At 45.8% G+C, this 13,706-nt stretch overlaps 1 protein-coding gene across 1 annotated transcript in view; it reads left to right on the forward strand.

Moving 5' to 3' along the window:
* LOC306839375 (uncharacterized protein) overlaps positions 1 to 7,813 on the forward strand; it is a 14,572-nt gene extending 6,759 nt beyond the window's left edge. The window contains exon 2 of the mRNA XM_079368028.1: positions 7,158 to 7,813. Coding sequence (XP_079224154.1) covers positions 7,259 to 7,531 — 273 coding nt within the window. The 5' untranslated portion in view covers positions 7,158 to 7,258 and the 3' untranslated portion in view covers positions 7,532 to 7,813. The remainder of the gene's footprint in view (positions 1 to 7,157) is intronic.
* Positions 7,814 to 13,706: the final 5,893 nt, after the last annotated feature.

Here is a 13,706-nt window from a genome sequence, read left to right on the forward strand (position 1 = left end):
TATGGTCCCACACGGGGAAAATGTGTTTCACATCAGGAGCGCCCAGAAAACCCGAAGATCACATCACCGCCAAACCCAACCAAAAACATCGCAATGCAATCATTCAAGAGCGCAGGCGTGCACGTGGAGGTGCAAAAAGAGCAACAGGGCGGGGCGCCAGCCAATCACCAGCCAATCACCAGCCAATCACCAGCCAATCACCAGCCAATCACCAGCCACACTCACATTCACACCTACCGACGGTTCAGAGTCGGCAGGTAACCGAGCCAGCATGTGTTTAGACGTGGATTCAAACCAGCAACCTCCTCGAGTGTGACGCTGTGATGACATCACACCGTGTGTAGTTCAACACGTTGACCCCCCCCCCACTTGGGATTTTCTCATGGTCTGAACTTTGCTGCCTCTCTGACACGGTTGGCGGCGGCGAGGGGTCGGCGGCCTCAGGCTGCTCTGGAATCGAACCGTTTTTTTTCATCTTGTATCTGTGAGTCGGAACACTGGAGGGAATCGCTCATGACGGAGTCGAATATCTGGCAGGAAGACGAGAGAGAAGGAGCTGATAAATGAATAAAAGCTCACCGAGAACAAAGTGGAGACAGATTCAGGCTGAGAAGAAACTTTAAAGATGGAGTAATGAGGGGCGCCGGGGGCCTAGTGGTGAGTGCATACACCCGTGCCTCGGTCTTGTAAGTCCTGGTCTGGTCTCAGGTATCTCCTGGTCTGGTCTCGGGTATCTCCTGGTCTTGGTTCGTGTGTTCAAACCGCTGAAGGAAACAATAACGACATGTTCGGAGGTTTTATTCAGTTTTCACACGACGTCATTCATTTCCTCCGAGGAGCTTCGGTTCACGAGAAACATGTTGACAAGGAGCTGCTGCAGCTGGTGATCATGTTTCTGTGAAATCACACCTTGTTCACACACACACACACACACACACACACACACACACACACACACACACACGGGTTTGTTGTTGTGATTCTCAGAAGCTTTCAGCGTGACCTTCATGCAGCTGTTTGAAAAACACTGAACGAACTCCTTCTGCTTTTTTTAAATCCATTATTCAACGTTATTTTTCTCCGGCTCCTCTTTCCTGAGTCCACTGCATACGTGCGCGTCTCCGTCCGGCCGCTCCGCACACGACGCCGCACATCTCTCGTCAATGATTGGGTTTCCACGGCGAGCGCCACGGTCCGTCGTCGGAGCGACTGCGCTCTGCTCCGTTTACGCTGCGGAGCCGATTTACGACAGGATTCACTGCGAGCCCGGGCAGAGTAGATCGACCCGGACAGGAAGTCAACTTCAAAATAAAACACAACGTACAGCTAGCTTCGAGCTAGTTTACGTCTGCAGAAGATTGAGGCTTCGTGTGAGACGTTGTATTTTTGAACGTGTGCAGCGTCCCTGAAAAGAATGAATCTAAAAACACAGCTGCAGGTGATCAGCGACTGAGGCACCGATAAATGATCTTAAAATCAATAAAAACATGTTCAACCCAGAAACAACCACCCGGAGCCGCTGTCACCTCGGAGCGATCTGCAGCTTCTCGGGATTCAGCCGTAAAACGTTTCTGTCAAACAAACAAAACAAAGAAAAGAAAAGTTGTTTTTCTGCCTCCAGTGAAGAAAAGTGAAATGAGATGATGCTCCATGACCTTCAGCTGCTCTCTGGAGCTGTTTAACCCTCAGCCTCACACACACACACACACACACACACACACACACACACACACACACACACACACACAGTGAGCCTGGGGATGTATCGACGCTCTTGTTGCTGCACAGTTTCTCCTCTCAGCGCTGAATCAGGACGATTTCTGACATGTTCTAGAACAGCTAACTCGCGCTGCATCGGTGGCCTAGCGGTTGGTGCGTGCGCCACAAGTACGGAGGCTAAACTCCTCCGAGTGGCTCCGACATGTCTCTGACTGTATCCAGACGTACATGTGAGGAGTGAATCCTCTCCTCGAGGGCAGACGTCTGCATGAAGAGGGCGTGAGGAAGTGATGTGTTGAGATTAAAGCGGTAAATGTTTGTTTCTGGGGACAGAAAGTTTTCCGATCGCTCGCCCTGATAGAGACGATTTCTTTTATCTCCTAAACAGATCAATCTCTTCTTGTCATTAACAACACGAGGACATCTGGTGACGAGCACCTCAGGTGAAATCATCACATAAATCCAGAGTGACGACGGCAGCTGTGCTTTTATCGGCTTCAGTAATGATCAATAACGGAGTTTCAGCCATGAGGACAGATTTCTATTGGCTGCAGCAGAAACTCGTTGTCTTGCTGTGGAGAGTCTGCGTGTAGCGCTGAAACGAGAACACACACACTGCGTTCCTCTGAGTGTGCACTTCCTGTGTGTTTATTCAGGACTTGTTGCATTAATGTTTCCAGGACAGGAATTTTAATAATTCTCATTTTTAGCTCCACTGGTGTCTGAAGATCAGGAGCAGAGACACGCCTCCCGTCCTCTCTCTGTGTCTCTACAAAATCACTTTGACATTTTTCATCAAGAACCTCAGAAATAATAGAAATCACACGTTTATATTCATGCTCTGCGGCTCTCTCTCTCTCTCTCTCTCGCTCTCTCTCTCTCTCCCACACAGATTGACATCCTCCTCTCTCGCCCACACTCACTCCTCCGCTTTCTCCACACCGACACATTTTCACCATCTTGTTTCCACCTCCAGCTGCAGGAAACGTCTTATGCAACAGCTTAAAGGCAGTTGTACACTTTGGCGAAGAAAGGCAGCGTCACCCTTCACTTTTTATTCAGGCACGGCGAGTCCCCCGAAGCCAACAGACGGACATCACATCGTCCACACGCAGCTGTTACAGTACAGAAGAGGTCAACAGGTCGTCTCGTCTCTGTTGTCTGCCTGCTTCTCACATGCACAAAACATAAATCACATATGACAAACTCTGAGACTACAACAGCTAGCTGCTAATTGTTGCTAACATGTAAATAAATAAAGTTCTGATGTGACTGGTTGCATACAGTGGAGCTCAGACTTGTTGGACGGTCTGTTGGTCTGGTAAAGCTCACAGAGGGACAGATTATCAGTCTAAGATTTACAGGGACAAATCTCCAAAAGGCTCCACAAACACCACCAGCTCCCACCTGTCACTAAAAGAGGCCACGCCCCCTGAAGAATTTCAGCTTGTTAATAATTTGAACATAGAGCTCTATGGAGACTGACTCACTGCAGGAGACAGACTCTAGTGGAGACTGGAGGAACTGCAGCTGTAAAGTTGGACATTTTAACATAGAGCTCTATGGAGACTGACTCACTGCAGGAGACAGACTCTAGTGGACACTGGAGGAACTGCAGCTGTAAAGTTGGACATTTTAACATAGAGCTCTATGGAGACTGACTCACTGCAGGAGACAGACTCTAGTGGACACCGGAGGAACTGCAGCTGTAAAGTTGGACATTTTAACATAGAGCTCTATGGAGACTGACTCACTGCAGGAGACAGACTCTAGTGGACACTGGAGGAACTGCAGCTGTAAAGTTGGACATTTTAACATAGAGCTCTATGGAGACTGACTCACTGCAGGAGACAGACTCTAGTGGACACCGGAGGAACTGCAGCTGTAAAGTTGGACATTTTAACATAGAGCTCTATGGAGACTGACTCACTGCAGGAGACAGACTCTAGTGGACACCGGAGGAACTGCAGCTGTAAAGTTGGACATTTTAACGTAGAGCTCTATGGAGACTGACTCACTGCAGGAGACAGACTCTAGTGGACACTGGAGGAACTGCAGCTGTAAAGTTGGACATTTTAACGTAGAGCTCTATGGAGACTGACTCACTGCAGGAGACAGACTCTAGTGGACACTGGAGGAACTGCAGCTGTAAAGTTGGACATTTTAACATAGAGCTCTATGGAGACTGACTCACTGCAGGAGACAGACTCTAGTGGACACTGGAGGAACTGCAGCTGTAAAGTTGGACATTTTAACATAGAGCTCTATGGAGACTGACTCACTGCAGGAGACAGACTCTAGTGGACACTGGAGGAACTGCAGCTGTAAAGTTGGACATTTTAACATAGAGCTCTATGGAGACTGACTCACTGCAGGAGACAGACTCTAGTGGACACTGGAGGAACTGCAGCTGTAAAGTTGGACATTTTAACATAGAGCTCTATGGAGACTGACTCACTGCAGGAGACAGACTCTAGTGGACACTGGAGGAACTGCAGCTGTAAAGTTGGACATTTTAACATAGAGCTCTATGGAGACTGACTCACTGCAGGAGACAGACTCTAGTGGACACTGGAGGAACTGCAGCTTAGAGCAAGTGTCAGCTTTGCTTTGAAGCTTCATATCAGGTTTCCATCTGTGACTTCAAAAGTAATCTTAGAAATGTGTTTGCAGAACAAATACACACTCACACACACACACACACACACACACACACGTACACACACACACACACACACACACACACACACACACACACACACACACACACACACACACTCACACAGTGTTGGGTCAGCGTGCCGCCCACAGAGACTCCTCTGCAGCAGAAGTAACAGTTTGTTTTTCACAGACAGACGGCAACAGGTTGAAACAGGAAGCTTCAATGCTGTGTGTGTGTGTGTGTGTGCGTGTGTGTGTGTGTGTGTGTGCGTGTGTGTGCGTGTGCGTGTGCGTGTGTGTGTGTGTGTGTGTGCGTGTGTGTGTGTGTGTGTGTGAGAGAATCATTTTCAGGTTTATTTTTTAATTAATGATCTTTTTTAATTGCTCAGAATCACTGCAGTGTCTCACATGCAACAAGTGTGTTTGTGTGCGCTGCGTGCTGTGGTTGCCGTGGTTACCCAGGTCTGCCCTCCCCCTTCATCTCAGCCATGGGGACTGATAGGAAGTTAGCACCCGTCACCATGGCAACACCGCACTATTAATCAAGCCAGAGAAGGTAATTTATCACACCTGAGCACATCAGTTATCCAAAGCTGCCGTTCCTTCAACGCCCACTAGGTGTTGCTGTGACTGAATCACCATAAGGAATAAGAAGACGTCAGTAAGAAGATTTGCATCTTCATCAGTTGCATGACCACTCGGCCTGCTGATGAAGAACAACACATCCTCAAGTGAGGGAGAAAGAAGGAGCTTCTTGAGCTCAGTGATGGTGAAAGACAGAATAATGGATTAACTCCTTTCACGTCTCCCAGAGAGTTGAAGGGGACACAGGTTTGGATGTCTGGATTTCCCTTCATGTAACATGGCAGTCGTCGTTTTAGGAGCTAAACATTAGCGTTCCACAAACTCGACAATCTTCCTCAGATTTTATCGTATGAGGACAAAACCGTGGAGAGAAATCTGAGAAGTGTGACCTCATCAAACGCTCCAACTGGGACAAATCGTCTCTCCTGTGGTTTGTTCGACACTTTTAAACAGAGTGAAGAAGAGGAGGAGGAGGAGGAGGAGGAGGAGGAGCTTTCCTAACCTCCGCTGAGCTTGAGAACTGCTTTTGAAAACTTTTCACATTTCTTTGATTTTACGGAGATGACTCTTCAAAGGCTTTGGCCCTGCGCGCTGTGACGACTTTTCATCGTATGAGCGACACCTCCGAGGTCAGCGTGGTATTTCCATCAAATCTAATATCCTTCTCCTGTTTTCACACATTTCCTGATGCAGCGGCCGGAGCCTCTGGGGACTGAGGTGCTTTAGTTCCTGCATGATAAAAGGAGAACATACTGCTGTGTGTGTGTTTCCCCTCCTCACTGATGAATCAGCCCAAAATGGCTCCCGGTCCGTCTGTAAGTGGGGACAAACAGCAGCTTGGAAGGGTTTGTTTTTCCAGACTGAAATGTTTGAAAGGTTTTCTTCAGGAGAGCGTAAAGAGATCCCGATATGTTGAAGAAACGAAGGCGGGCCTCATCTGTGAACATATCAGAGAGTGATGGGATGGTCACCATTTAACCTCTGTTTAGATAAACACATATTTACCAGTGTTGTTACTTGTAATGTAGTGAGCTATACGTTAGTGCACATAAGAGTGGAGCTAAGCTACAAAAACCCAACTAACGTAACTGACTACAAGCAGAATGAAACTCTGACCCCTGGTGTTTAAAATGGTTACTGCAGTCCAAATTTAAAACGTTGGAGAGAACTGTCTCTGGGCAGATGATTAATCCAAAGAAGAACTGTTCGGCACAACAATCATTAAAACAAGACTCCTCCCAGTGTTCAGTACCAGAACTACAGCTATTATGCGAAACGTGCTGTTACAGCAAAGAAAGTTAATAAACCTTTAAGTTTGAATATACTGAAACAAGAATCAACTGTTGAAGCCGCTTGAGTTTGGCTTTATTCTTCACGTGGGCTGAAAAAATTAAGAGCTTCTTTTTTTCACACAAATACCACCCACATGCTGTTAGCATGCAAGACAACACTGAAGTAAACACCAACATCAGAAAGTACATTTATTAACATGTATTTGATTCTCAAAGCAAGACTCTTGAAAACTGTTTTAATTTCCAAATCACAGAAATCTAAACCTGAGAATAAAGAAAATGGTGATCAAACGTGATTAACTGCTGAAGGTTAGCGATTCATTTCAGCTTGAAAAATGACTCACTTGTCAGGCCTGATTTTAAAGGTCACATGATCTCGTCCTCTTCAGGTGAAATCAGTGTCCTCGCTCCTCTTCATCATGTGTGTGAAGTGTGTTGTTGTAAATCCACTCTGATCCTGTATCTGATCATGTCTATAAACCCCTCTATTTCAGCCCTGCTCAGAACAGGCTGTTTCTGTGTCTGTAGCTTTAAATATGTAAATGAGCTGTGTCTGACCACGCCCCCTCTCTGGAAGGGCTCGGGTGTACTCGCTGCTTTCTGGCTCCATGTCCTATTGTTTACGGTGAGAAGGCAGACTCAGAGGGCAGAACAAACACCTAGCTGTGGGAGTGTCACCCACCTGGGGGAGGGGCTACTGCCCTTTGTGATGTCATGAAGGGGAGGGGCTACTGCCCTTTGTGATGTCGTGAAGGGAAACAGCCTGTTTGAGCACACATTTTCTGAAAAGTGAAGCAGGCAGGAGACGGAGAGGATGGACTTTTCTCATCATTGGGGGGTTTGTAGACAGACATGTATTTTCTATATGTGACCTTCATGTCGTTTGTTTCTTCTTTGCAGGCATCTTCATCTCCGACTCTCTCCTGTTGAGTGTTTTGTCAGTCGCTCATTAAACAAAAGAAGACCATCGTTTAAACCAATCAAACATCCTCCATCCCAGCATGGCAGACGACCTCTACAGCAGCACCTTCTCTGCTTCAGAGTCAGACTTCTCGTCCTCTTCTTCCTCCTCCTCCTCTTCCTCCTCAGCGGCTGCCTACGTCCTCACGCTCGAGCAGAGGGCGGCCTTCGTCTTTGTCCTCATCCTCTTCATTTTCTTGGGCTTGCTGATCGTCCGCTGTTTCCGGATCCTGCTGGACCCGTATCGCAGCATGCCGTCCTCCACCTGGACGGACTATATGGAGAAGGACACCTTCGATTACCGTATTTCCTGACAGGCAGCCTGAGAGGCAGCAACCCTGACCACCAACAAGATAAACTAAGACGACGATGAACCAGGAAAGCAGAAACAAGCGCACATTTCCCCTTTAACAGTTTCAGGATCGGGCAGGGAGACCGGAAACATCCCTTTAAAACCAGTGGTTTAAAATCTCCAGGACTTAAGCGTTTAGGCTGCGGCTGAAGGTGTGGATGTAGCCTCTCTGAACCCCCCCCCCCCCCCCCCCCCAACAGTATTGGGATATAGTCATAGAGGTCTATACAATCAGAGTTCTTTCTTGCCTCCTGCTGGACGTTCGATAATAAATGCAGCTTTTCGTCCTGTCGTCATTGCCTTCATTTTTGAAACAAGGAGCCTACATCCATCCCTTTAAGTGCAGTCTATGCTTCAGCCCAGAGATGATAAAAACATTTAAAGAATAGCGTAGCTCAGAAATCAACGGTTCAGCAGTCCCATCCATGATGCAACCAACATGCAAACAATCTGCAGTCTGCTGTGAGAGTCAGATAGCCGTCCTGCTCCTGATTCAAAATCACAACACAGGACCTAAAAGCATTTCTGAGACTTGATCCCACCACCCACTGCTCCACCTCAGGCTGAGGCCCAACTCTTCAGGGACACGCAGCCTTCAAAATGCACTCTTCTAATTTGACGGTGGCTAAACACAAGTGTCTGCTCTCACAGAAAAGGGCGACGCGTTCGCTCTCAAGACATCGTTGAGAAATTTGGGAAAGTGCGCATTGTTTTTTTTTTTCTGCTTCCTGTCTGATTGTCGTCTCAGTCTGCCTGGCAGGCACTCATCTGGGCAAAAAAACACAACATGTATCAACAATGCAAATAGGAAGGAATGCTTGATGAAATGAATTATAACAGAGTATTTAAAGAGAGTAAGAACAATCCTTACATGCAGATCACATTTCAGTCCTGCAAATCTCCCGTCAGGCTCACGCAACAAAGAAGAGCAGATACACTGCTGTGATTAGGCATTCACTAAACTACACATCTGTTCCTGAGACATAAAAACGATTATCATTTCAAATATCTTTCAGTGTTTGGGAAATTAACTTGAGACATCTATCCTGTTTGCATCTTTGATTTTTGCGCAGATCTTCCACCTGTTGTAGAAACCCTCCTCTCTGCAGCTCTGCAGCATTCAGCAGCAATGCGGCGATGAAGAGAAGCAGGTGTATGTTATTTTATGGATGCTGACGGAGGGTTTCTATGATTTCTATCAAAGCGCCTGCCAGGCAGCGTGTTGGGGTTGCTGTCTCTCATTGGAGACAAACTTTTATTTTACTTTTTTGTTCAACTTTTTGTTCCCTTTTTGACCAAATGGACAAGTACAGCTTTGTTTTTCAGAACTTTTTCAGAGAAGTTGTGAAGCTCTGAGAACAATGAGGTGTTATTTCGGAGCGAGGAGGAGGAGGAGGAGGAGGAGGAGGAGGCCCTGGGAGACTTGGATGCAGGAACAGAGAGGAGTGATGGAGGCTGTGTAGAATCACTATGACTGCAGAGACGAGACAAGCCGGTTTCCAGCGACTCTCTGTCGTCTTGCCAGCTCGCTTGTTGCTTAGTAACCAGTGTTTTTGGTGCCAGTTGATGTCTGATTGCCGGGCGTTTCACCACGCAGCCGACCGGCACACACGCCTCTGCCAACCCTCGTCAGCTCTGGAGACAAAGAGACCGAACACAGGCGGGGTGACAAATGAGCACCACGAGACACGACAGGTTATTTTCCACACGCTGAGCGACCGAGGCCGGACACACAGGTGGGTCTCCTTTGTTCCGTGTCCAACATTGTTTGATTCTCCAGAATCTCCCTTTAAATTAATCATCTTCAATCATGAAGATCGAGACATGCAAACATACAAGAACACATGCATAGACAAATCAGGATGCTTCATAGACCAGACCTCTGTGGAGTCCAAACTTTAGGCAACATTGCAGATTCCCTTTTTCTTCAAATTTAAAAGATTAGTGTGAAAATCAGATGAACTTGAAACACTGAAAAATTCTACTGAGAAAGAAATCTGATTCAACTGCTGCAATGTTTTCTGTTCTCTCTGTCGTCCTGCAGCAGCAGCTGCCAGGCGACCTGCAGCAGACACTCTGGGTGTGACGGTCTTCTTCTTCGTGGTTGGAGGTCTTCTACAAACCCCGCGCCTGAAGTCCCCGCTCAGCAGCCCTGGTTTGAAGTCAGAGGGTAACGAAGCTCTCCTTCTCTGCACACGGCACACAACAAAGAAGTTTTACTCTTCAAAGTTTCTCCAGGCTCCTCCTGGCCTCGCTGGGGGTCCTGCACCTCAGACTGATCGTTCCTCTGTCCCTCCTCCTCGCCGGAACCAAACCGACCCTCCTGTGTCTCTTTATAGTTTCGGGGGCTCGTCTCTGCGGGGTGACTGAGCCTCTGCAGAAACAGAAACAGGAAGGAAAACATGACGAATTATTTCTTGTATTTCTCCTCTTGACTGCTGAGAGACGGTCGTCCCCTCCGTGTCGAAGCCTCTGCTGTTTGAACACAGCGGGATCAGACGGAGGGGGGACGGAGGGGGGACGGAGGGGGGACGGAGAGTCTCAGCAGCCACGATGGATTTATTCTTTTTTTATAGTCGAAAGATGAAGAAGTTCTTGGTTTTTTTTGGGAAACTTATCAAAGTTACGGGGCCCTGTCAGATCCCACACTGGGCCCCCCAAGGCTTCAGAGCTGGAATATAAAACGGGGGGGGGGGGCGTCTTCTTCAGCACCTAAGTGAGGATCACTGAAGAGCTTCATGTTTCTTCTCTCCAGTTCAGCGTCTGTATTTAAAGTTAGTGGTAATAATGAATCACTTTTAAAAAGATTTCTTTAAATGCTGGAAAATTCCATCAAACGGCCTCAACATGATGTTTTTCAACTCCCATTTTAAGATTAGTTTTTTTTCATGCAATAGCCTAAAAAAGGGGACTGTCACTTTTTGAGAAATACAAACAATTCAACTGCACCAAAATAAAACTGGCCTATTTTTCTTTTCTTTCTAAATAACCTTGTACATGTTTTATACTTTATATAGACTACGGTGTGTAACCTAAAATATTTCTCTATTTTAGTTGAAATATTCGCATTTATTTCCAAATATTTTTTTTAATTTATAATAACTCCAGAGAAGCTTCTTTTGTCTTCCGAGTTCTTTATAGGTGTGAATTTAATTTACAGACATATTCTCCCCATTTAAAAAAAAACTGATACTAATAAATACAGCTAAAGTTTTTTTTTTTTTTCCAGTTTGTTAAATTTGTTGGATTTAAATAATTCACAACGCAGCTGAGTTCAGTTTTCCTCACTGAAGGTGAACTGAATCATCTGATTGGACGATACTCTGATCATATACTGAGAATGTAAAGTACATTGTAAACACACACATATGCAAACACATAAAGTTTGTTCTTCTACAGATCTCCAGGTGTTTCTCACCTGCTCTCCCTCCCAGAATCAAAAACTGTCAGTTAACACAAACTCGCTATTTAGATTTACAATAGTCACAAATAAAACAAACAAACTGACAGAACAGAGGTCTGGATGACTCCTCTGACAGGGGCTTTGGGTAGGGGCCCAGAGAAGGAGCCTGGGTGGCAGGGTCAGCCTTCGAGACGCCATGAGGAGTTCAGTAGAGCTGCTGCTCCTTCGCATCAAAAGGAGCCAGTTCAGGTGGTTCTGCCTCCTGTTCTCTGGACCCCTGGGTCCACCTGGAGCTTGTTTGATCCATCTGGGCTGGGAACACCTCGGCATCCCCCCAGAAGGACCTGGACCTGGTGCGAGCGAAGTCTAGGTTGCCTTGCTAAGACCTGACCCTGGACAATCCGAGGAACATTGATGCGTTAAAGAAAAAAAAAAAATCTTACCTCAACAAAACATGGATCTGTAAATGGATCTGTTGTTCTCAAGTGAAATCTGTCAAACTATTGTCAGGGTTTTATAATTCAAAACGTCCCCTTTAACCAAAACACGGATTCATCACCTTGAAAATAATCCTCATTTACCGACGCAAATCCTTTTGTTTCAAAATTATTATCTGATTTCACAACGAACAAAATGTATTCCAAACTTTTCCAGACTTCTTCCTGACTGGTCCTACACACACACACACACACACACACACACACACACACACACACACAATATACAGTGTTAAAGTGTAACCACATCTACAGCACTGCCTTTGTATTCATGTGCACACTGCTAAATAAAACATAATGCGGCAGAAACAAACACACAGCAACTCACTGCCGATACGAACCCTGGATCCACTTCACTTCCTGCCTCCATCCCTCCTCGTCCTTCATATTTCATCTTCATCATATATCTCTTTGTCTCACCTTTAGTTCTTCTTATCGTCACGGCTGGCTTCTTTTTTGTCTCTTTTAAATTTAATTTGGCTTCGCAGGCTTGACAGATGATGTACATTGTTGTTGGAGAAAGTTTAAGAGAAAGAGAAATATAAGATAAAGGCAGACTGAGCGAGAGGCTCTCTTATCTCTTCAGGTGTGCTCTCGCTCGTCTCTCTCTCCCTCTCAGAGCTGAAACTCTCATTACTCGGCTGTCAGCTGCTGCAGGAGGGAACAGAAGTGTGTGTGCAGGTTTGACTGAGCGGCTTCACGGCTCTTCACATGTTCGTCTACACCGTGTAAATCTGGGGACACGGAAAGTGTGTGAACCTACATCGTGGGGACGCAGACCTGTGTTTGAACAAGATTGTGGGGACGTACAGTTTTAGGGGGACGTGACAAAGTTTTTTGTTTTTCTTTGGGACTCAACGCAGGTTTTTATCCGTAATCATCAATTCTTACAGTTTTCTCAACCTAGAAAGAACAAAAGGCCACAGGGACAGTTAACTCCTCCTCAGACGTGTTTTTCTGGTTCCTGTTTGACAGTGTTAGCGGGTGAGGGGAGGGGGATCTGTTTTTAGGCTTTTGTGTCGGTTGACTTCCAGTTTTTGATTTCAGTCAGGAAAAAACCTGAATTGTGCTAAATTTATGTTTTGATGGTGTTTGATATGTTGGAACATCATCAGTTATATATTGTCTTTGATCTTTGTAATGTGACAGATTTCCTGACATGAACTGCCTGTCGGCCACGAGGTCACAACTGAATTATTCTGGCTTCACTTTTGGTGATTTTCATTTTGTTTGTTTTTTTAATACAGATTATAATTATATGTTTCCTCAACACAGCAGAACAAATTTCCCTTTTTTCTTCATCCCTCTTCTGCAGCTCCAGTTTCTTCATCAACAGGTGACGATCAGTTCATCTGAGCTCTCTCACGGCTCCATTAGTCCCTCTGCTGTGTGTTGATGGATCCTGTTTCCCAGGACGACAGTGAGGGCTTTAATTATCAGCTGCTTAAAGAGCGCAAAGAGACCGACAACAACAAGACGGAGAAAGATGAGCCGAGTCCATCCTCCTGAATAACAGAGAGAAGGAAAAACATTTTTTTAATCTTAGCGAACACAGTTTTCCAATTTGTCTCCTCTCTCGTTCTCTTCTTCTTCGTCTTTCTTAAATCCGTGAGACGACGGCGACAGAAGACCGAAAGAAAACGTCGCTAATCCATCAAGATAAACATGAGAGAGCAGCGAGAAGACGGAGCGAGAGAGAAAAGAGAAGACGAGACATCAATTAAGCCTCTGTAGTAAACACAGCAGGCCGAGCCGCAGGAAACATCAAAAGACCTCATGAAGACACAGCAAATGTTTTTTATTAATCCGACCAAACCAACGAGGGGAAAATATTCAGTTTAGAGATTGAAAAAAAAAGAATTGTGTCTCAGTAATCCTGAACAGACAGAGGAAGATCTGAGTTCTTCCTCATGTGCAACCAGAGTGTTCGTTTCTACAGCTGACACAGCAAAGTCTGTTTCAGATACACATTCTGATTTTTATTAATTATTACATGCCTGAAATTAATAATGATATTTAATCACTGATATAAAAAATAGTTTTCTGATTTCTAACTTTAGATTCTGCTCCTGAATGCTCTGGATCTGATTGGACCAGAGAAGGTAGGCGGGGCTTTGAAGGCCGTTTTGGACGCCCCTGGGTTTGCCAGATATGAGAGCAGTTATCAGGTGAACAGGTGTTGCAGCGATGGAAGCGGGCAGTGGAACTGCTTCAGATAGAAGTGATTGTACCCGAGC

This window comes from Symphodus melops (assembly GCF_947650265.1).
Source record: "Symphodus melops genome assembly, chromosome: 18".
Lineage (NCBI taxonomy): Eukaryota > Metazoa > Chordata > Actinopteri > Labriformes > Labridae > Symphodus > Symphodus melops.